Source organism: Necator americanus, chromosome V, assembly GCF_031761385.1.
Source record: "Necator americanus strain Aroian chromosome V, whole genome shotgun sequence".
Classification (NCBI taxonomy): domain Eukaryota; kingdom Metazoa; phylum Nematoda; class Chromadorea; order Rhabditida; family Ancylostomatidae; genus Necator; species Necator americanus.
The window spans coordinates 5403499-5427694 of record NC_087375.1 but is presented as its reverse complement, the minus strand read 5'-3'; the positions used below and the strand labels follow the sequence as shown (position 1 = coordinate 5427694).

General features: G+C 37.1%; 2 protein-coding genes across 5 annotated transcripts; both read left to right on the top strand.

The window, feature by feature from the left end:
- Positions 1–5150: 5150 nt before the first annotated feature.
- On the top strand, positions 5151–8127 carry RB195_012980 (uncharacterized protein; the record flags this gene model as incomplete). 2 transcript variants are annotated; one of them, XM_064202603.1, is made up of 11 exons in its annotated part: positions 5151–5237; positions 5300–5386; positions 5448–5549; positions 6133–6293; positions 6387–6521; positions 6605–6764; positions 6836–6989; positions 7144–7226; positions 7334–7399; positions 7851–7990; positions 8046–8127. In XM_064202603.1, the coding sequence occupies 11 exons, from the start codon at positions 5151–5153 to the stop codon at positions 8125–8127; spliced, it is 1257 nt and encodes a 418-aa protein (XP_064058484.1). The 2 variants fall into 2 exon arrangements, with proteins under 2 accessions (XP_064058484.1, XP_064058483.1); XM_064202602.1 differs by lacking the exon at positions 7144–7226 and having other exon boundaries at positions 6399–6521; positions 6845–6967.
- Positions 8128–8333: 206 nt separating this feature from the next.
- On the top strand, positions 8334–21318 carry RB195_012979 (uncharacterized protein; the record flags this gene model as incomplete). 3 transcript variants are annotated; one of them, XM_064202599.1, is made up of 24 exons in its annotated part: positions 8334–8455; positions 8994–9177; positions 9364–9421; positions 11254–11324; positions 11398–11506; positions 11554–11684; positions 11763–11921; positions 11996–12091; positions 12545–12622; positions 14619–14756; positions 14817–14885; positions 14980–15113; positions 15221–15325; positions 16299–16419; positions 16579–16638; positions 16928–17002; positions 17069–17170; positions 20026–20127; positions 20192–20286; positions 20349–20430; positions 20761–20862; positions 21002–21049; positions 21148–21198; positions 21307–21318. In XM_064202599.1, the coding sequence occupies 24 exons, from the start codon at positions 8334–8336 to the stop codon at positions 21316–21318; spliced, it is 2304 nt and encodes a 767-aa protein (XP_064058480.1). The 3 variants fall into 3 exon arrangements, with proteins under 3 accessions (XP_064058480.1, XP_064058482.1, XP_064058481.1); XM_064202600.1 differs by having other exon boundaries at positions 14817–14912; XM_064202601.1 differs by lacking the exon at positions 20026–20127 and having other exon boundaries at positions 14817–14912.
- Between the last annotated feature and the right edge of the window lie 2878 nt (positions 21319–24196).

The following is a 24196-nucleotide window of genomic DNA, read 5'->3' as shown; positions in this document are numbered from 1 at the left end:
CGATTTTTTCTATTCGGATGGAAATGATGTCGAAGAAATGAGGCCCATCAAAAAATATATTTAACACAGTGTACAGATTTTAACAATGATTTCTATCACTTTTTAATTTTACCGTAGGAAATATCCTACATTTTCTTGCACTAAATAAATTTACCATATAGTTAGGGATAATCAAAAGTAAATCGTATTTTATTAAGTATACAAACTTACCTTAGAGAGTGTAATCGAGCAAATTGAAGTATCGAATAGTAAAAAAATAAAAAATAGTATCGAATTGAAAATCAAAGCAAAAAAGATGAGAAAAGAAGTGTTGGACCGTAACGATAAGTTCTTGCTCTAAATGATTTATCGACTTTTTTTCTGGCTATACACAAAGTGATTTGTGGGATGGTGGTTATCTACAACTGGTGATCGATAACTTAAAAAAAAATATTCGGGAATTCTATAATCGCTAAAGTTTCTAACTTCAACGTGTAACTGTAATGATCAGTGAGTACTGTAATACTGTAATAAAGTAGAAGAAACTGTGGTGATAGTAGTTTGTGTACAGTTTATATTGTGTAGTAGTAGTTCATCGAATTCATTGCACTATCGATACGATTTTTGTGTTGTGACTTTGTCTTATTTTTGTTAAATAAAGTTTTTTTTACAGTTTTTTTTTTGGAGTTGGGAAAATCGATTATTGTAAATTCTTCTTTTGATTAAAAAAACAAAACTGTTCTAACCGGGTTTCTTTTTGAACATTGATCCTTAGGTTTATAGGTTCATTGTTGCCCTGCTCAACGAACCATGAAATTATCGCTGATATGATTTGCGTTGGTGTGTGATCACGGTTTTAAAGTATGTGAACCACCTGACATCATTTGCATCACATTCCATTTATAGACATCAACAAATTCATTTACTTTTTCCAGAAATTTTATGACCCCAGCATACTGTACTTTCATTTAGTGTTCGGCAGCATTTGGTGGGGGACATTATGTACATCTCGTTCCTGACATAGAAAGGATTTATTAAGATCTTTATTTAGATCTTTTTTAATGGCTGTTATACTTGTGTAATTTATTTTTTGAAACATATCACAAAAAATGTTTAAAAATTAATCAAAATGTAAAAAAAACCCATTGGAATGTTTTTTCTAAATGTAAAAATCTGTTGTTGTATGCTTCTTCTCCATCTGCTCACATCAGTAGTGATACAGTTCCCGTCCATATTTCTCCAAACGGCGATACGAACGAGTCTCTTCATCTTGCTTTTGATCGGCAAAGTTGTCGCTTCGAAATCCATAGTCGCCATTCAGTTATCATCTTCGTCCATCGGCTGTCTTTTGCAGCACACATTTTTCTGGCTCACGTCCACTTTCTTTGAATTGCTCTTGCTCTGATGTCTGGGAGTTTTGCAGTTTTTTTTTCCAACTGCACTTTTTTTCTTCTCATTATTTGCCGTCGAGCTGAGGTGGGTGTACTGTAGCGGTTAGAGGTTCCGCTGCCTGCACGATCGAGGTTCGAATCCGCCCTAGTGCTCACCAAGCGTTTCATCCCTCCGGGGTCGATAAATTGGTACCAGACTTGTCTGGGAGGATAAAAACACTGACTTGACACATCGGCCAGCCACCGCAAGTCATTGTATAGGCCAGTTACACGTTCGTGAACCTCAAAGGATTCTCAATTGAAGTGAACGTGGTGGCGCATCCCAAGCGGATTGATTAACGCCGGAAGCTTTATCCTTTATCCTTTATTTGCCGTTGAGTTATCTGTAAAGCTTTGAGATCGTTGCTTCAGTCCAAGTCTCACAGCCATAAATGAAGGAAGGTTCCACATATTCTGTATCAAATAGACGTTTGAACTTAACGGAAAATCTTCTTTCAGCGAAGTGTGCACGGAATCAGTTAAACCGAGGTTCATCTATTCATCTGTCTCTTTATTTGTATATTTATCTGTCAAATTTCTATCAAAAGATATGCATTGAGCGAGATAAGTTGTTCCAGTAATATATAGGAGATTCATCGATGAAGATAGGAATTTCTTCAGAATTGTCATTACAACTCTTTCAAAGAAATTCGTTCTGGGTTCTACAATTTCGCTTTTTTGGTCGTTTCATGAAGCATTGAACGGAGTTCCGCGGTTTATACGCGAAGAGAACAGCATCCTGAGCATGTATAAGATTACTTGAATGGGGCCGTTAAAAATTCCAAAGATTTTGTTTATGTTTCTGAATAGATTATGTTGTTTCTTCCATCTTCCATATGTTAAAGTTTTCTGTTTTATGTTGAAGTTAAAGGTTTCCAGAACGGCAGCGAAAAGAGCAGGAGATGTAGGTTCTCCTTGTGGAACGCTTGGTATACCGTTAAAGGCATCACCCCACAAATTTAAAGTGGTACGGATTTCAGGTGGAATATTCGTATGCGGCATAATAGATTAGGAAGTGATTCTGTCCATTTCTTCCTAATTCCCGTAAAGAATGGCGCGGAAGATGCGGTGTGTGCCCACTGCTGGTGCGCTCCAATCAAACTCGTTGTAGAAAGTAGCGCGCCGGAAGCCGTATCTTCCGGGCCGTTTTTCACGGCAATTAGGAAGAAATGGACGGAATCACCCTCTCCCCACCCCACCTCTCCATAATCTACTATGCCGTATACGATTACTCCACCTGAAATCTTTACCACCTCAGATTCGTGGGGTGATGCCTTTAACAGCATCTTGGTGGCCACATATGTTTTTATGTTACAGCAACAGAAGTGTAGGTATTCGACACCTAGGCGAAATATTCTCGGGTGGGCTCATTGTTGATGTAGTGATGTCCAGATCATTTCATGATCCACAGTATCAAACTCTTTGAAGTAGTCAACGAAAGCTGTGTACAGTAAAGAATTATACCCAGGACTCTTCTCTATCACCTGGTTAATGACGTGAATGTGATTCATGGTCGAGAAGCCGGTTTGTTTAGCGGGTTGGTTGATTTCTAGCGAAGTCATCATTCTTTGGTATAATGGAACTAAATGGTCTATATACGACGGACAATAGTGCAATTGGGCTGCAATTATTGATATCCTGTGGTTGCTTTTTTTTTTAACAACATTGGTATTGAAGAGCCGACAAGCAAAGTAGAAATGTTTTCTTTCTCAAGACAATCGTTCAAAGATTTCGTCAAAGAATCGTTGGACAAGTCATATCCAGTTGCTAGCAATTCGGCATGTTGATTTTATTGATCTAATCTGGACCAGCCTCTTTTCCTTGCTTTAATTAGCAGGAAATCTGGCTAATGAACAAACTATTTTGTTTGGTTGTGCTAATGTTCTTGTGAAGATTTGCTTTGTCTGCAGAGGTCTTCGAAGGCTAGCACTTCTAGAGGTTGCTTAATGTAATCAAATGTTTCTGCTCAATGTCTCTTTTCAAAGTAAGTCGCATTGGTTTACTGGCAGTTGAAAATTCTCCAATGTTTCTGGCAGAGTGTTTATTTGAAAATCATTGTTAGATTCTTTAAAGCCTTCTTGTCACATCGGAAATATGGGGAATACCATTTTCTTCCTTTAGATGTGACAGAAATAGCGGCTAGCTTTACTGTTGTTTTCAGTCACTGATGATAACTTAAATCATAGTTGCGGGTTATTTCGAAGGAGAATGGAAAAACGACTTAGTCGAAACCGTCTTGCACTTGGAATTTTTTGGAAAGTAGCGGAATTGAGATGAGAGAAGGAGTTTTGCTGTGACAAGCCGATGATCACTTTCAGACTTGGATCGGTCGTTGATATTTACATCAAAGAAAATGGAGAGGTTTCAGGATAAAAAAAAAGGATCTATGGCACGTTCGATCTTCACATTTTGAGATATCCATGTCCAATTTTGAAAAGCTTCCTAGAAAAGCAGTTATTCATCAGATAAATCTTAAGATGCAATAGACGACGAAGGAGATCCATCTTTGGTTGCACGTTCTTGGACCATGTGGTCCTATAAGTTTCTCCACATCCGGCTCCGGGTATTAACATCTGCAACGACAAATTTATACGTGGAACATCTAACTTTGTGGAAAACTGGAGGTTCTTCAGAAACACTTCGAAGGAAATCGGGATATTTGTTACCATTACATATGGTTAGTCAATGGCGCGTATACTTAAACTATACGAGAGCGGCTAGTGTTTGTGACGATGTCGATGCAAGAGATTCTGTCGCAAATGTGGTGACAAGATCAGTAATTTATCGTCTTCTTATTGATCTGAGGAACCTTGAATCGGAAAAGATCGTATGGCGGCATAGCTGAAGGTATAGAACTCCATCCTATCTTCTTTATGTACTGCATAATCTGACAATATCAAAATCGGGACGAGTGTAGCGCAGCGGTTAAAGGTTCCGCTGCCTGCACGATCGATCGGAGGTTCGAATCCGCCCTAGTGCTCACCAAGCCTTCCATCCTTCAGGGGTCGATAATTTGGTACCAGATTTGTCTGGGAGAATAAAAACACTGACTTGGTACATCGGGTAGGCACCGCAAGTCATTGTATAGGCCAGTTACACGTTCGTGAACCTCAAATGATTCTGAGTTGAAGTGAACGTGGTGGCGCAACCCAAGCGGATTGATTAACAACTGACACTTTACATTACACTTCATCTTAAAAATGTATCCTTTTCTGTTGTGGCTTCTTCAAACGCAGCAATTTTCGTCCTCCACTGGACAATGCGACAACTAATGTTGCAAATTTGGAGATACAGTATGACAGACCAGTGGTTCAGCACCAGGTTGGCTATGCGACGAATGCGAAGTGGCGTGACTGAAAGCGAGGAACTACCGACCGCTTACGAGTGGGGGGGGAGGGGGTGGGAGGGGGGGTAGTTAGAGTGTCTACCTGGGTTTTACTGACATAAAAGGACTAAAAATAATAAAAAAAAGTGAATGGATCAGTACTCAAGTTGAAGTTTTTGTGAAATTTGGCCTACCACCTATCTAGAACTCAGAGCTTCCTGTTGATGAAGTTTCTCATGAAGCAACCGAAGACATCGTATATAAAGTTGATTTTTCTAAACTTGTTCTAGTTTTCGCAGTAGCTGTGTTGAAACATATTGTCACTAACAAAAATTTAGCCTTTTTACATCGTCATAACATTTTTCTTTTCCATCCAGGATATTTTTTGTGGAGAGATTCATCACTTCTAACAAGTGATGAAGATAGAGAACGTCTACCAACACAATGGTACAGGGAATATTGTGGATTTTGCGAAGAAAATAGCTACTGATTATGATTTGCGAGTGAGTAGAAGAAGGTTTTTCTGAAAACATCCTTTCCAAAATAAATATTTTATTTCATTCAGGAAATATCTGAACCTTTTTCAATAGTTGACCTAGACAACGTAAAGCGACAAATGGATTTGTGGAAATTCGCTCTTCCATCGGTCGGGGTTCATAATCAATCCACCATCGATTTCCCATTTTATAAGCAGAACTTAGATGAAAATTTAGCCCTACTATGCTGTAAAATGTAATTCTGACCTGAACATCTTAAAGACATTATCAGCGAATGGCGCGTGCTTTGATTGTGCAAGTGTTGTTGAAATGGACAAGGTATGTATACTGTAGGTACAGTAATTTTGAATTTTTTTTATAATATTTAAAATTTTTTAAATTTTTGTAATTTTCTTTGAAAATATTTCCATATTATATTGTGCATGAGGTCTGGTACATTTCACTCTAAGAAGGTAATCCAACGCTTTTATCATCATGGAACATCCCCTCAATGTCCTTTTCTGGACTTTGAGACCTCCACAGCTCCGGTGGTGTCTTTTTCACGACTAACATTCTCGACTTTTCTTCGCAAGACCCATATGATATTTTCTGGAGGTGGGGGAGGAAAAATTGGAAAGCTAGGGAAAACACATTTTATACACGGCAAATTGTGATTTTTTCCCGAATTCTCGCTAACAGAACTTTTTGGAAAAAATTTTCACTTGTGCTCAGATTATTCTCGCAAACAGTAAAGTCCTTCAGATGGTGACAAATCATAGGTAAATAAGGAGAAATAATATTTAATTTCGTTGAAATCTTGTTTTATTTTAATGAATCAATAAAAAAATAAACGGAAAATCTGTTTTCGAGTTTTTTTGAAACAAGCTTTTTTTTGTAAATTTCTAGCAAATTTCTGCTACAGATCTTGGGAAATGGCTTGGCCAGCGGCGAAGAAATCATATTGGCACACCCTATCAAATCTCGGGAATGTATACGGTATGCGGTGGAGAACGATGTTACAATGATGACTTTCGACAGTATTGAGGAACTGCGAAAGATTGTGAGTATCACAACTAAAGCAAAGTGGGTTATTCAAAGAAAATCCTCCTTTTTTTTCTTTTTTTTTTCTTGCCAAATCTTAATAACTGGAGCAGACTAATAGGCTAGACTTTCCAGGCTAATATTAAGGATAAGAGTGGAAGGATTCGAGGCACTTGTTGATTTGAATAAAAAATTTGGAGCCGATATTGTGACAAGTAAATTAATTTTTCATGAAGCGGCAAAATTAGGAGTGGAAATCCACGGCATCAGGTGAAATTAAAATCCTTCAAATCCGAAATTTCTCCAGAGAAAGACATTCTAATTCAGGACAGTTTTCCTAGTGACTATTTTAGCTTTCACATCGGTTCCGGTGTAGACAATTGTCGACCAATGGCAGGTACATTACAAACGGCAAGAACATTGCTGGACTACGGTAGATTACTTGGTCATCCTGTTCAAATACTGGATATCGGTGGTGGATTTCTTCCAACGAATGATAGAAGTTTCCTGAAGGTACGTACTACTGTAATGAACAAGCCAAAAAAGTCACGATGAAAAAAAATGAAGTATAAACGCACAAATAGAAAGTTCAGACTGGGCATTTCATCGAAAACACATTGAGCACATGTTTCGAAGGGATTACGTTGGCCGTAATTGCAGAACCGGGACGATTCCTCGTCACAAATGCGCAATACGTTGCTACACGTGTGAATCAGGTGATCCTGAAGACGATAAGCGGTGCTGGTCTTTTTTTTCCTTGAAATTGAGAATAATATGAATAATTTTTGATACAATCTTGAAAATCCTTGGATTTCAAAATCTTTTTCCAAGCAATCTGTTTTCATTATCATAATCTTTAAAATCTTAAATAAAATTATTTGACAACGTTTAGAAGACCTACCAACATCCTACAGTATCTATGTGAATGATGGTGTTTACGGCTCGTTTAATTTCGTTCTTACTGAACGACGGAAAGTGAAAGGAATGCCGCTTGTGTTAAGTTTTTTCTCCACTTACTTTATTTACTTTTTTTTCTTTTTCGGTTTTTTTTGCTACAAATTTCTATGTTTAACGATTTTTAGAAAAGAGAAGGCTATATGAGAGCGGATATTTGGGGTCCCACATGCTGCAGTTTCGATATAATTGAGGTATTTAGTGATTTAGGGACTTTTTTATTTAAGCGTTTGAATATTAAGCAAATTTCAAAATGATAAGCGAAAAGGCCGTAAGCTCAGGATAAAGTTTGGACAAAAACTGTGATTTTTGAATAGCATAGAGTAAGTTTTTGTTTTCTGTTTTTTTTTTCGCTCTTTTTCATCCTCAGAAAAAAATGAGGAATTCCGCAAAACACCGAATATAGCTTTTTACGTTCTTTTTTCAGTCTTTTATCCATCAAGAGCTTATTTAAGAAAAATATAAATAAATACATAAAAATTAAAAATAAATGTAAATATAAATAAATAATAAATATGAATAAATGCAAAATAAATACATGTCACAATAAATAAGTACATAAAACAATATAAATAAATAAATAGAAATGAAAAATAAATATAAATATAAATAAATACAAAATAAATACATCTCACAGTTCTCCAGACCGATCGATATCTACCCGCTGTGAGAGAAGGAGACTGGATCCTCTATCCCGGCTGTGGAGCCTATTCCATCTGTTTATCAACACATTTTAATGGTTTCTCCCCACCCAATATCCTCTATGTGGCCTCAAGGAAAAATTGGTGAGCGAGCGAAGAGTTCGAAAAAAAAAGAAATTGATTCTGCATAATTTTCCAGGCGTAACATTGAGGAAAATCTTCGAAATGAACGACATAAAGAAGCTGACGAAGTGCCTCAAAGGACTCTTTCCAAGATTTAAATTTTCTTTTCGTTGTCCACAATGAATGTATATTTTTAAGTTGCATATAGTTTGTAAACACTAACAAATGAGATTTTTCTTAATTTCTGAATTGCCTGGAGCTTGTTATTTATTGGATTCAAATTTCTTTGCCGAATCCCTGGATAAGCTCCAAATAGATAGAGTTAAATACATATTTATCACAGCACCAGTATCAATTCAGGTAGATGGAAAGTTTCATTTCGTTAAGCACCGCGATGGTAGCCACAGGTTACTTTACGGATGCTCGCCGTTCGAAGATTCGTAGAAAAACTGGAGTTGGTTTTTTAGAGGATTATTTTCTGAGGAGGTTAGTCCACTCTTTTCACTTATAACCTTATTAAAGTCAACGTTTCGTTTCGTTTTTTTTTTCAACGCATCGATTCCAAGCTATCCAAATTTTTACAGCAAAAAAAAAATCTAAAAACATTCTTCCTACGAACGAGATAAGCATGCATATATGTAATAAAAGCACAAAAATGCATGATGTATGATTCAAATGTGTCCAGCGGGTGCGTAGCGCAGACGGTAAGAGGTTCTGCTGCGACTACACGATCGATGGTTCGACACCGCCGTAGTGTCAACGAAGTTTTTCATCCCCGCTGAGTCGATAAATTGGTAACAGACTTGTGATTTGGGAGGATAAAAACACTTACTAGAGGCATTTCTTCTCCGGAGGCTATCCTATGGATTCTGAACTGAGGTCGAACTCGTTAAAGGACCCCCTAGGAATCGATCCACTCTGTCCATTCTATTGATTTTTTCTTTTCTCCATCCAGTGTACGATGAAAATGAATATGACTATTAATAATATGATGTAAAAAGAGTTATGAATTTTTCTTTTAAAGTGAAATTGGAGACTACCATCGTTTACGGTTGCTGATAAATTTGATTATTGGGATTCTTTTCTGTTCATCGCTTTATTATCTTGGATGGAAACGATTGAATTTTGCTGATTTTCATTACGTTTATGGTGTAACTTTTAAATGGTTTATGATATTATCGACTGCTTGTGCTTTTACGCTCAGTCCGGTGAGTATAAACGTTGAAAAAAAGTGTACATTCGATAAACACATAGTTTTACTTTTCGTCACTTTTTTTCGATTAGGCACCACACATCATCGATACCTATCAAAAGCGTAGAGACCATCACCAGCGACAAGCACATCTGTAACCTTACGATTAAAGGGAAGAAAATATTAAAAAACCGCTGTTTAGATGTTTCGTTGCGCTTTGCTTTGCGTTTTATTTGGAGCCATGGGAAAAAATGGACAAGGTTAGTCATTCGAACTTCATCTTGTCGTCGGTTGCTCATTAGTTTCTCAGGATGGAAAATTTTTTCTCAATTCAATTTTTTTTCAATTTTTCAGTTCTCAAATTTTTTGTTATGTTCTTAGAATGAGCGTTTGAATTGGTAGTAGATTTTACTCAATCTTCTTTTTGCCGCACTGTAAGATCCTTTTCTAATTCCACTGGGTTGTGTAATTTCACTGGGGATCGACCAGATTAACGGCCATGATCTACCACAGCCGAGTTTCCCGAGCGAATGCTGAGAACATTATTTAAGCCCCTCACACTCCATCTCATTTTGCTCGCTCAGTCTTGTTTCGAATCTTCATTCCACGGAGATTTACTACCCAGATATGCCAATGGCAGGATTAGAGAAGTGAGAGTATAATAATTATCTTTAATTAATTAATAAAGTGTAACAGTATGAAGGTTGGGAAAATTTTACTTGCTTTCAGGCTACAGGCCACAGGCCACACATTTGTCTGAACAAAATTTCTGAAATATATTTGAAATTAGAAGTTTATTTGCTTTCCAATGATATTTTCAAGTTCCAATCTTTCACATTCCCAAGAGTTCTGACGGTTTGTGATGGATTTTGGGACATTAGTCAGTAGCGGTGTTGTATTCTGACCCAAATATGGTTTTCCATTCGTTAACACAGTTGAAAGGAGTAAAAAAAAGAAGAGCAAGAAAAAAGAAACAAGAATCCGTGTCTAAGAGGATGGATCATAGAGATCTGCCTGACCAAGGGATCAATGGACGACTTCAAGCGCTTTACATCGATCGCTTTATTTCTTTCATCGAATCTCATTTTGTTTTTCAGCTCGATTCTTTGGTATTTTTTTCTGGGAAGCTTGTTTTTTTTACATTCACGCGTCTCCTCGTACATCATCTTCTTGCTTCATTGAATTTCGGAATCTTCGCTACAATTCATGCAAAAACTGATAGATCCGCAAAAATTTCCCCTTTTAAGGTGGGGCAACTGAGAACTGAGGAAAAAGTCTATCAATTTTTCGTTTTGTCCCAATCTTGAACTCTTATGATTCTTATTTCTTAATAGTAATTCTTATTAATAGTATTTATAATGGTTCTGCGATAGTTACAGTAATTTTTACCATTTTTCAAGTGATCTGGTCATACACTCTTGGAGATTTCATAAATGGATCGAAAAAAATTAACAATTCAAGCGGGAGATCTTACTGGCTTGAAATATTTTGAATTTTTGCGAAGTCGAAGAATTCTCACAGCTTTTCCAAACTATTTTCTGATTATCTAAGTACTATCTTAGTATTTTACGTACAGATTTTTTTTTACGCGGTCACATTAGATATTATAATTTATAATATTTTATATAAAATTTACAAGTAACTGCGGTCAATTCAAATAATGCGTTACGACAATTATTTGTAACCAGTGAATATAATTATGGAATTAGTAGTAGTAGTAGTGTGTAATTAGATAACGATAATTTGATGCAAGAAAAATGAGAGTCCCATTTGAAGATCTGGATATGGTTTTTGAAAATTCTAAAAGTTCAGGAGAATTTGCAGTTATTTATTATTTATTTGAAAAGAAATATTGGATTGTGAGAGATAGGTTAACACATTTTCATTTTTGTTATTTTCATTTTTGTTGCACATTTTCCTTCTTCGTAGTTTTTTGTACTCAGAAGTGTCATACCTCAGTAAGATCCTAGTTTCTCTACAGTTTGTTTCTTAATCAAGGTCATTTTGCCTGATTAAAGGACTCACATCGTCTTGAATACTCTCAGATGTTTACGGTATATCTATTTCCCTTTAACTATCAAACAATATTCAGCACCACTTTCGCTCTTAATCCTGGATAACCTTAACGATGGACCAATTTCGAATATCGTGAGCAACTATCAGGTTCATGGAAAATTTTACTTTTGAAAAGATCTTTTTCTGCCTATTTTTTTGCTATGAAGTTCGAAAATTGCAGAGAACTGCAGAGATTCTGCTTTGTCATTTGGAATTACAAGCAAAAATTGCTTCGAATCGTGTTTCAATGCTTACTGGTCCTGTTGAAGCTGTACTAGAAAAGCAAATAGGTAAACTCAATGCATTTTTGTGGCCAAAATATGACTTTATTTTTTAGAAGTTGGACTACAAATGTTAAGAGATTTAGTCAAGAAAATACGGAGCATATTAACACCATTTATGGCTGAAATTAAAGCATCTCGAACGAGTGAGGATAAAAAAATGGAGGAACGTGATGATCAACTTAATGTTCGTAAAGTTTCTCTAGATTGAAGTAATCATTGCAGGGTTTTCCTCCTGTATTGTACCGTAGAATATTTTTTCCAGAGCTATGCGCAGAGAAAAGCATTGGATGCACTTATGAAGGATGAACAGGAACCTATTGAACAGAAAAAGAACGACGAACGGGACGCACTTGGAACGTCAAAGGAAAAAGCGGATAAACTATTGAAAACGAAACCTGCTTGGACAGAATTCAAGACATCTGTAGGATACTTCAAAACATAAGTGTGAAAATCATGAAAAATTACATATTCACTCGAAAAATTTCATAATTTTAGCAAGGTCGACAAATTGCTAAGCGAATCTCGAAAAGATGTAACGACGTGTTCATAAAAGGAGTTGACAAATGTCGTGATCTAATGTCATCAGTGAAGGTTTGGCTTCTATTTGTTAAAGGCATCACCTCACGAATCTGAGGTGGTGCAGATTTCAGGTGGATTATTCTTATAAGGGATAGTAGTGGATTATGGAAAGAAAGGTGATTCCGTCCATTTCTTTCTAATTGCCGTAAAAAAACGGCTCGGAAGACGGGGTACCACACAAGACTGGCGCGCTCCAGTCGAAAATTTGTGAAATGAAAAAAAAATGTGGAAAAGAGTGCGCTAGGACGACGCCCGAAGCCGTATCTTTCGGGCCGTTTTTTACGGCAATTAGAAAGAAATGGACGGAATCACCCCCTCTCCATATCCATATCCATATATCTCTATTATCCTGTATACAAATACTCCACCTGAAATCCGTGCTACCTCAGATTCCTGGAGTGATGCCTTTAATTTTACCATGACAATTCACCTTCAAGCGTTCAGTACAATCCCATAATGTTTTAGGACAAATGTTTTGAAGCAATGCCATGGTATTTAATGTATTTTGTGTGTCCTAAACTTAATGCAGAAGAAGCATGTAACGTGAGTTATAGAGATATAGTTATAGAGAAAAATATGTGAGTATGAATGACGCCAAATATTCACAACCAGGTAATCGATAATATCTTTTGAATGTAAAAGAAGAAAAAGTCTCGCTGATCTCATTGTATCGTTTGTACATGTACATGTACATGCCATACATTTGAAAAATCCACATATCAGACAAAATCCACACAAGTGATTCAAATGCGGTGAATTAGGGAAATTTCTTGGGCTTTAGAATGTTGAAGAAGTCTGATAGAATCCTTTATCCAGCGGACCATAGACCTTTCTAAGCGCTTGTCATTTTTTTCTAGAAACTGAAAGTAGTAGAAAAATGTGGGATAGTGACTAGAGAGGGATTTTTCGTTCCAGCACACGAATTTTTCATTCGACGCGACGGCGAGATGATCGCAGTTGGCATCTCCCTGCTAGGGAAGGAGTGGCGCAACCGCTATGAGGTACCGGATGTAGCTACAGCATTATCGACTGACTGCTCGAAACCGCTCTAGTGTAAACTCGCACCAGAGGTTCTTGCTTGCCACCCGGATTTCTGCGCTTCTGTTGACCAACATGGTTTAGATACAGTTTTATCTGAAACTTGGAAAATTAGGCCAAAAGATACAACTTCAATCGAATACAAAGCACAAATAATGAGAAATTGCAAATAAAATCGATACAAGGCACAAATATGAAGGCATTTTTCACATTAATGCCTTTGCGAAAAGTCGCAAAATTGCACCAAAAGGCGATAAAATGGAGAATGACCTTTGCTAACTAAGGTCAGCTTTATTCAGAAGTAAGTGGAAGAGGCTCGACGCTAATGACTACAGATATGCAATCATAAAAAAACATTTACCAGGAAGCAGATGGGAAATGCTACGTGAGCCACTAAGTACAACTTGCCAGACTACCGATAGCACAAAATACAACTTGCCAGAATAACGATTCACAACTAATACCTCTCCTCGAAATTAGAAAAATCGCGTTTTTTGGTGAAATAGTGCCAATCAGTGCCAAAAACTCCAAAGCTTCAACGATTACGAATTGCAGTAAAACGCGTTGAAACATCCCAAGTGAATTTATACGCCAGAGACTTTATCCTTTTTTATTATCTTATTTATTTCATGTATATATATATATATATATATATATATATATATATATGAAATAAATAAGATAATATAGATATAATATAGATAATATATATAATATAATAATAGATAATATAGATAATATATAGATAATAAATAAATATCTTTATTTTATTTTTATATTTTTATTTTATATTTCTATTTTATTTTTTTCTTATATTTTATTTTTTTATCTTTTATCTCTCTACTCTAGCATTCCCATCGCCCGCCAATATGTAAGGGCCGGCACTTAGCGCTCTGGATTCCGGTTCCATTTCACAACCCCGCTACATGTACCTCATTTTGAATGTCACATTAAAAAGGATAAAGGATAAAGGACTGGCGTATCAATCCACTTGGGATGCGCAAACGCGTTTTACTGGAATTCGTAATCGTTGAGGTTTTGGAACGCGTGTTGGCCTATACGATTACTTGCGGGGGCCAGCCGATGATCAAGTCAGTGTTTTTATCCTCCCAGACAAGTCTGGTACCAATTTATCGACCCCGGAGGGATGAAAGGCTTGGTGAGCACTAGGGCGGATTCGAACCCTCGACCGTGTGGCTACGACGGACCTCTAACCGACTGCGCCACACTCGCCCCAATGTCACATTTTGCGCTTTAAATTTGCAATTTTGGAATTAAAGGATTTGGGTGCTGATTGGTCGGCGGAATCAGGAAGAATATCCGAGCCATCTAGAGGCGTAGGAGCCAGTCGAACGCCCTGTAACCACGTATCTATAATTTGTCCGATTTTTAAGAAATCATATATTGCGTTAACGTACTATTCGTATGAATAGTCAAACAATAGCAAATAATTTTCTTCTGCAAAATCAGTCAGACATATGAAAGCTACCGTATGCTTAAGATTATGCAAAGACGACTACAGTCGCTATCAGCTTGTCAGAAACACATGGAAAATGCCCAGATGAGTGGTTCCATGGAAGGAGACGTGAACGATCTTATCAATATCACCGATAGCTTGGATAATGAACTTCAAGCTAATGTGAGCTAGAGATATGCTGATTTATTGATTTATTACGGTATGTCGTGCTTGTTCTTCCAGTTGCACGTACTACTCGTCGAAATGCCGCGATTTGAAAATGTCTTTCAAGTCACTGAATTGAAGATGTTTGTAAGTATTGGAGCAAATTACGTTAAGGTTTGCAAGGATTTTTGTGTAATTTTTCTATGAGGTGACCATTCGTTCGCAGTCGCAAACGTTACAGGTGGTGCTGAAAACTGTTTCCCAGGTAGTGCAAGCACTATTTATTTTTTATGTCTATGAAATTTTTCGTGATTCTGTAAACATGATTGAAAACTATAAAACAGATGTAGATTTCAACAACTGTTTCATCACTAGGTAAGTTTTCTTTCGAATTTAAATTCTCGGGAAAAAGTTGTCAAGATCTCTTGAGGCTTGGTTTTTTGGACTTAGAACTATGTAGTGCACAAGCTGTTCGATTCCAGCATTTTTTGGCAAATCGATCATCATCGAGAGCTATGTGGTCAACAAGCGATTCGATATATCTCTTCAGCAGAAATGAGGAACTGGAAGTTGTTGAAGGTGTTAAGGTGATATCTTTCATATTATCGTGAAGGTCTTCCGACATTCTCTTTCGATTTTCTTTTGGAAACGTTCCGTTGATACGGTAATTATTAGGTGCTTGTTGTTTTTTTTACTAATTGAGAAAGGTACAAAGCAAAAGGTTGTTAACATCTAATATTGTCGTATTTGTTGTAGTTTAGGGCTGATGTAACGCTATCGGTAGGATTTTCTATTGTAGCCGTGCGCGATCGCGACCGGTGGTACGGTCTAATGCCAACCAAACCTTTCATCCTTCCGGGATCGATGAATTGGTGCTCAACCTGTCTGGAAGGATTAAAACACTGACCTTATACATAAGCTAACCCCAGCAACTCTGTGTGGGCTAGACACTCGTTCGTAAACCTCAAACAATTCTGAATTGAAGTGAGGATAGCGGATCATTCCGAGCGGATTGATTAATGCCAGACACTCCACACTCTTTATCCACTTTATTGCAGTGCGAAGACTACTAAAAAGATAAATATCATGGATATTTATATAAGATAAATGTCATAGATATTTATCATGACGGGGCGGGTGTAGCGCAGTCAGTTAGAGGTTCCGCTGCCTGCACGATCGGTCATGGCTCGAATCCTCCTCAGTGATAGAGCAGTGGAAGATCCCAAGCGGATTGATTAACGCAAGACCGTTTATCCTTATTCTTTATTTATCATAACCGAAGTTATAAATGAAATGAGAGGGCAATTAGTGTAAATACTTATGCTCGTCTGGAAAACTGCGGCAAAGAACACGATAGAGAGCGGAGAAAGTGTGCTGCCAGCCAGAAAAGTTAGCGATTCTTAATAGACGTGTTGAAGTCATCCACATGAACGTAAATGCATGTAGTGAATGAGTCAATAACCTTTCTTCGTTAGATCGAATTGATCGGTGAACTATGATTTTTTTGCCTGTTTTGTTATCTGTATGCCCTGTTATCGATCCATAATTCTATTATTCCAGCGCACCAACGAGATCAGAACTTGATCGAGCAAAAGGATCTCTGATAACCTGGTTTGTAGCCACATTCGTAGCAACGCTCCTGGTATTTATGGATTACTACCTTTACGCGTTCCTGAATGCTGTGCGTGACATCATTTTTTTATTTCCTTTTCTTTTAGAAATCTTCTAGTAAATAAGACTGATAATAGTAAAATTAAAATAATATAAAATAAAATGAAGTGAAAAATATAAAACAATATAACATAGTAAATAAAATGATAATAAGACGTATTCTTTATAGGTGGTTTCTGCTTCCCATACTAAAATTGAACAACTCGGCTCGTCCAGCGCTGCTATTGAGGTTTGCTTTTATCACTATGTTTTTTCTTGCATAAAAAATAAACAAAAAGAAACACATCAATAATACTAATAAAATAATTATAATGACATGAACACCTACGGAAAAATGCTCGTCTATTTTGTTGAACTGATTTTAATTATGAAAGAACTTCGATTCATATCAAAGGAAAGCATAGGTCTCGACATTTATCCACGGTGGGGTGATCGAGAAGCGAAGAGTGAGCGCTTTGATTTGCGCTACACAGGAAGGATGCGGTCACGTGGACAAATATAAGTGTTTGTTGTTACAGGTAAAAGGGGATGGAGTAGTGGCGAATTTTGTTCGAGCAATGATTGCTGAAAATCGTACAATCGAAGTGGACAATGTGAGTGGTTCTACTCTTGAAAGATCCCATAATTCTTATCAGGCTTCTGAAACAAACATTTTCAAGAGTATGACAAATGCACACTGCCTCATGCCACCACAAAGACCAAATTTTCAACATATTTTCACATGGATCGCTTTACCGTTGTTTCTCTCACTACTATTACAGGTAAAAGAAAATGGTTTATTTCTTCAGTTAACTGATTTATATAACTAATATGAATGAAGAACTAAGAAAAAAATAAAAATGTGCAGATCGTCAGGATTAGAGTTGATCCGCACGAGAGGATGGTAGCCAGCTGGGCTTGGGTCGGTATCGATGGTTCACCCACCCCGCGGGACTTTAACTTGGAGCCCCTTAGGTTGTGCCATACCTCACTGCACTTTCCTCTTACTCTGGCCTCATGCCAGCACGTACATTGTGTCCCGTCACTTGTGGTACCACTGGCCGCCGCCGTTCGGGCGCCCGGGCTCTTTGAGCCCCGTGGTAAAACACATACATACACTTTACATGTACATACGATTTGCTCAGTCACTCCTTTGTGGCCCCTGTGCACTCGACTGTATACAATGCACAATGAATACTTAGCCTTTATCCCAAACTACGCAAATGCACAACAATACAATGTGTGTGACGGCTTATCCTTTTGTGTGCTCGCCTTTCCTCGGTTGAGGGCTACGCCGGTTTTTAGTCGTTTGCCGTCAGTACGCCACCGCAGGTTAGACCTTGAGATACTGGGGTTTAAACCTTTATCTACGCACTAACAGATAGTTACATTAACGAATAATCAACGACATCAACGAACAAATAAATACCAACAAATAGATGCAAACAAATGAATACAAACAAATGAACTGAATACAGAAATTGGGGGCACACCGCCCCACGTGCACAGGCGAAGAACAATGACAAGTGATTCAAAAAGGATGACGATTGTGGAGTTAACGTCGTTTTCGGTGTACTATCTGTAGTTGCAACCATTACGTCCTCCTCGACGGCAGCAGTAATAATAGCGAATGGTTTCGCTATACAATGTGAAGAGGGCGGGGCCTAACCAGCCGCTCACGGCCCCGGCAAGTACAAATCCCCGGACGTGTGAGCGAAGTACTAGTCGCGGGAGTGTGCTCCTCTCCCTCGGACGACCTCAAGGACGCCGGTTACCTCTATCATGCTGCAGCTCCTCCTCTTCCTTTTGGCTGATGGTATTGCTCTTAAGGTGCGGTTTTGTTCGTACCGATCGCATCCGCTCCCTGAGCCCGTTCTGGCTACCGCTTGCCAGATGACTGGAAGGAATGGAGAATGCGTTTCGAAACACGGAACTACCCCTTTTATAGCGGCGAAAGTGGGCAGAGCGAAAAGGCGCGAAAGCGAGGAGAGCTGGGGGCCTTGTCGCGTCCGCGATACGCGTCCTTTAGAGGTTACGAAAAGGAGTCGCGTGGAATCCGCGCAGTTTCTTTGCAAATCTTCTTCCCCAATTTTAAAAAAGAAGGCCAGATTCTTTTCTTTTATATGTACAAGTCAGGGATCAGCAATGTAAGTACCATCATTATCAGCAACATGTAGCGAAATAAAGGCGGCGTATCACTATTTCTGATTTGGTGCAAAAATCACAGCAAAAGCGTGGAGTTCGGGAAGTTTCGTGGAAGACGCGACTTTTTTTACGACGATTTCAGTTGGAACGCCCCGTTCTTGTGCACGCGCATCAGAGTGCCAGCGGTCGAATGACAGTGATGTCTTCTCACCGGCCTATTTGAGTGAAGCCAATAAATAGGCTGCTGAGGGAACCGCGACGTGTACACAGAGGTGCGTTTTAACGTACCTAGTAGGAACTAAAGCGGTTCCAACGCCATTTTCCGCGATGACTGGGGGAATAATGACCGAAGCAACGAACGAGCGAACGGATTCAGCAATCTACTACACAAACTCTTGGTTTTTGCTGTGATTTCCACAACACTTCGAAATACTGGTGCGCTGCCTTTAATGAGCAAAACCTTAAGTCCTTTGTCCATAAAGAAAGAAACTGCAAAAAGTCGATGAATACGCTCATGAGGTCAACGATGACTCTAAAATTTTCCTTTTATTTTTTTTTTCATTTTTTTGCAGCTTCAGCCCATTAATAAGGAACTGGTAATAGTTGGATTGGACATTATCGTCCAGCTCAGGCCGTCAAGAAATTTCCGAGTCACCTTCGCATGTGAATTCTTATGTACTAATGCAGCAGTGCAGATTTAAGATGTTTTGAGCGTTTATCGCGCAATGCATCGGTCAGCTCGTAAAGTTGCTTCGTCATCCTTAAGCAACTCCTAGAACAGAACATTTTGCGAATCTCAAAATGCATAAGATTAGAAGTGGGGAAAAAGATATGAGAAGGCCCAATATAAGGAATATTCGGGAATATAATAATATATTATTAATATATAATAATATATAATAATATATAACTATTTCTAAACTGACTATTAACTTTTTTGATTATTCTTCTCTCTGAATGAAAAGAATGTAGACCATAAGAGAAAAATTTTATGAGCGCTTTTTGCAAAAGGAGATTCCTAAAACTTCTGTTGCTGAAACCATTGTTGATTTTCTCCTAACGTGGTTGAATTTTCTCACAAATTCACTCACCACACAGTTTCTTTTTGAGCTGTATGTTCTTCAAAAAAAAAGTACCTTTACTGTTCTTCGGTGGCTGAAGAAGAAAAAAACACAAAAAAATCCCCTAACTTTGTGCTGTTTTTCTTCGTTTTGATTCAGTTCCTAGAGAATGGTTCTTGCACGTTTTTTATGAGATGCAAAAGGTCACAAAAAAACCAGTGAATGAGAACGTTACTCATCTCAGGGATTTAGGTTAAATTTACACTTTGGACCTATTTTAAGATATAAAGAAAACTAGTGCGGGAAATAACAAATGCAAGAAATTCTTTGCAATCTCTCAGTTCTTTTGGTGTAGCCTTCAAGAAGTTGTTCAGACTTCAAGGAGAGTATGCTTTTAAAAACTGTAAAAATTGAATAACAGAAATTTTCAGGTGATTTTCTCGTTTGTGGTCAAACGAGTGATCATCAATCATTTTATGCCATTTATGTTTCCACTTAGAGATCGTGTTCGGATAATATATCTTTACAATAAGGTTGTTAACATTATTTCAATCTATTCACACTGTTTCTAGTTGTATTGTAAGAAAAAATTCCTAGGTACTCTTTCTAAGGCTAAAACATCGCCAAGAAGCTAGAGCAAGAATTCGATTTATTGTAGACAGATGGAAAATTAATGAAGAAAATGATGAAGGGTGAGAAAACTCTCGTGCTTTTTTTTTAAAATATCTCTTTTCAAGAAAAAAAAAACTTTTAGAGGTTGGCTATCATATCAATCTTGGTTCAAGTTGAATATTCTTGATCATCTTTTCAATACTGGGCAATGTCTAATGTGTCAGGTGAGTTTTTTTCTTGGGTACCGGAAAGTAACATGAAAATTGAAGAGTGAAATCTACTCCAAGCAGTTAGGTTCTCGTAGTTCCATGGAATTTTTTTCTCCATTTGTTCAAGTTAAAACTATGGTTTCTCTTTCTCCACATTTCTGTCAATTTTGACTTAAGTCTGGAAGCTTATGGAGTCTCACTGGAGGTTCCATCACAAGATAGTTGAAGAAAACCAATGTTCGGAAATTTTCCACATAAAATAGTTAATTTCTTTATTTTCCCTTATTTTTTCTCCTCTAAAACGATCCCTCGAAAGAATTTTCAGAGTAAACACCTTTTTTTTAGCAAAATATGAAACCAGCTCAACTGTACTTTTGCATCGAATGCCCTGCTACATTCTGTAAATACTGTCTAGCTGAAAATGGGAATGAATGTTATGCTTGCCAGGTCTGTAGCTTTATTTTTTTTAGAAATCTTACAGTTTTTATAGCCGTCTTTTCCTCATAAACGTTAGCATAGAATATTCGAGTTGTAAAATTAAATAATAATAAGTAATAAATATTGAAAAAATAATTCGAAATTATAGGTAGAAGAGGGGATTGTTAACACTGAAAGAAGTTTGTCAGCATATCCGGTATGTTTTTGTTTTTATTTTTATTTTTATTTCTTCTGTTTTTGCTTTTATTTTGGTTTTTCATAGATTTCCCCTAAACCATTCAACGTATCTTTCAGGAAAAGAAAAAATCAAACGATCAATTCGTGCGCGGTGGCCGCATCAAACAGGTGAGCTAATCAATTTAGATCAATTTTTTTAAAAATGAATTCCACTTGGAAAAATTAGTTGCGCTAAAAAAATCTCTATTTGAGGTTGGAAACGTTGAATCATTTTAGGCAAGATCATGAAGACGAAGAAAAGAAGTTTCGTTGTTTTTGTTACTATATGTACAAACAAATTAAAAATATTCGCTTAAAAATAAAAGTCATTTGCAATTTTGTGTATTAAATATGATCTACATGTCTGTGGTTGCAGGTGAAAAATGCCCAATTTTGTAGATGAAGTGAGGTTTTATCTTTAAGAATGGGGGTTTATAACTACTAACTGCTATACGTAAACGTTGCTAAGGCTAGAGTTTGAAAATGCAATGTATTATGCGTATTATTATTATTATTATTATTATTATTATTATTATTATTATTATTATTATTATTATTATTATTATTGTCGGGGGCGCGTATACAAGTTTCATTGCCACCTGCACGTGTTATATGTTATTTAAATATTTGAAGACAATTCACCTCGGCAAAGATACGGATGAGCTGCCTTAGGCCATAACTTCCGCTAGGCGTTTAAGTCAATTTAGTCAAGTAAATCAGTATTATTGTCATTGTTATTGCTATTGCTATTAAAGAATAAAGGATAAAGTCACTGGCGTATCAATCCACTTGGGATGCACCAACGCGTTTCACTGGAATTCGTAATCGTTGAGGTTTTGGAACGTTTTTAATAGTGTTGACCTATACAATGACTTCCGGGGGCCAGCCGATGATCAAGTCAGTGTTTTTGTTATTATTTTTTAATTTTTTATTGCTATTATATAACTGAAATTATTATTGTCATGAATGTATATTTCAAAGCGCAAAGTATGTGCTTCAAGGTGAAAGTGGAAAGGGAGTGGGGAGGGCGGGAGTGTGTTAGTGCAGTCGGTAAAGGTCTTCAGTGTTCTATCGTTGGTTTGAAATTGACCTAGTGTGTCAACCAAGCCTTTCACCTCTCCAGGATCGACAAATTGGTACTAGATGGGTTTGGAAAATAAAAACATTGTATTGACACATCGGCTAGCCTCCAGATGTCTTTGAAAGGATGCGCACGAGTTTGTAAACCTCAAACAATTCTGAATTTCTAATGCTGATCGCCTAGGCCCGTCCTGAAAAGTAGAAATTATTCTAACTATCACACACCCCACAATAATAAAATAAAAAAAATTTTTTTTAAAAAAAAAAATTTTTTTTTTCTAAAATAATTTTTTTTTTTTTTTTTATTTTCCCCCCCCCGTGAGAATTCATCAATGCCATGTACTTTGTTCTTTATCCCTTTATTATTGATTATACTCTAATACATGAAATATGTATTCAAGTAGATTTAAATGCTTGAAAAATTGTTCAGTAGTAAGATATGACCAAAGGTGATTTATCTTTTTCTTTTCTTCGTTTCGTATGCATAGAAATGAGCCTCATCGTAACAGTTTGACATTAAAAAAAATTAACGTCTAAAGAAAAATCCACAATTCCATGCATATATAGAGCATTTCGGTCTACCCATTCACCTAACAGTTGTAATAACCGAATTAGTCTTCTAAGGCGACATTCAACCAAGAAATTTTCGAGAATTTTTCAAATTGCTTTTTTTAGAATTTATTTTGTATTATTTGTTGTGTGAGGGCAGGTGTAGCGCAGTCGGTTAGAGGTCCGTTGTAGCCACACAGTCGAGAGTTCGGATCCGCCCTAGTGTTCACCAAGTATTTCATCCCTTCGGGGTCGATAAATTGGTACCAGACTTGTCTGGGAGAATAAAACACTGACTTGATCCTCGGCTGGCCCCCGCAAGTCATTGTATAGGCCAGCACGCGTTCCAAAACCTCAAAGATTACGAATCCCAGTAAAACGCGTTGGCGCATCCCGAATGGATTGATACACCAGTGACTTTATCCTGACTTTACTTTTAATTGTTGTGTATCCTTTAGTTAATTAAGCCAAATTTTTATAATATTGTTCAGTTTGAGATAAAATGGACCCAAGCCATTTCTATGGACAGTACAAGCTGAGGTCAGCGAAGATGTTAACTATTAGACAGTCCCATAAGTTTCCTTCCAGTTTTTTTTTAGCAGTTTTAAATTTTTCATTCTTTTTCAACAGAGATATTTCCACACCAAAGTACTCAATAAATATCGTCTATCGATTGAGTAGGCTGCCATCGTCTTTTGGCACAGAACATAGGCGAATTAGAAATTCACCGCTTAAAAAAAGTAAAAAAAAACCTACAACGTTTATCGCATAATCTAAACAATGTTTAAGTATTACTGTTCTTAACTGCATAAGTGGCGCTTAGGTAGCCATGTAAATTTAGGTCAAGTCTCTATGAATCAAGAAACATTTGCATGAATGGAATTTGCTTTCAAGTATGTATTGGGTATGAGAGCACTACTGTATATGTAATTGACAAAAAACCTTTAATACTTTAAGGTATTCAAGATTTCATCTTCTTTCTTCAGTCAAGCAGTGACGGTAGAAACCAGTCATCAATCCTATTGCTTATTCAAACACCAAGATTTGACATTTTTAAGACATAGGTAGAAGGTAACTTGGAGTCACTCGTATATAAAGGGAGAATAATGTTCACCTAGCTGAGGATGTGTAAGAATACAACAAATTTGACAAATTCGTATATCATTTAATTAATATTATATTTATTGAATCAATATAATAATAATTAATTAATATACGAATATTAATTATTATAAGAACCATAGGTCATAAGTATCGGTACTGGTAATGTTTTTGTTGTTAGCACCTTCCCTAAATATTCATCTTGATCACTTTGAGTCTAGTTGCTTTCCAAATTGATTGAACGGGCAGCAGTAGATTTTTCGATTGTCCAGATCGCGTGCGATAGTCGCTTAGTGGTTTCTCCTCTCGTAAGAGACAAGAAGAGCATCAAATTTTTATTTGACGGGCTCTATGAAGAAATATGACCGCTCTGTCGACTGGCGCCTTGTAGTGCGTT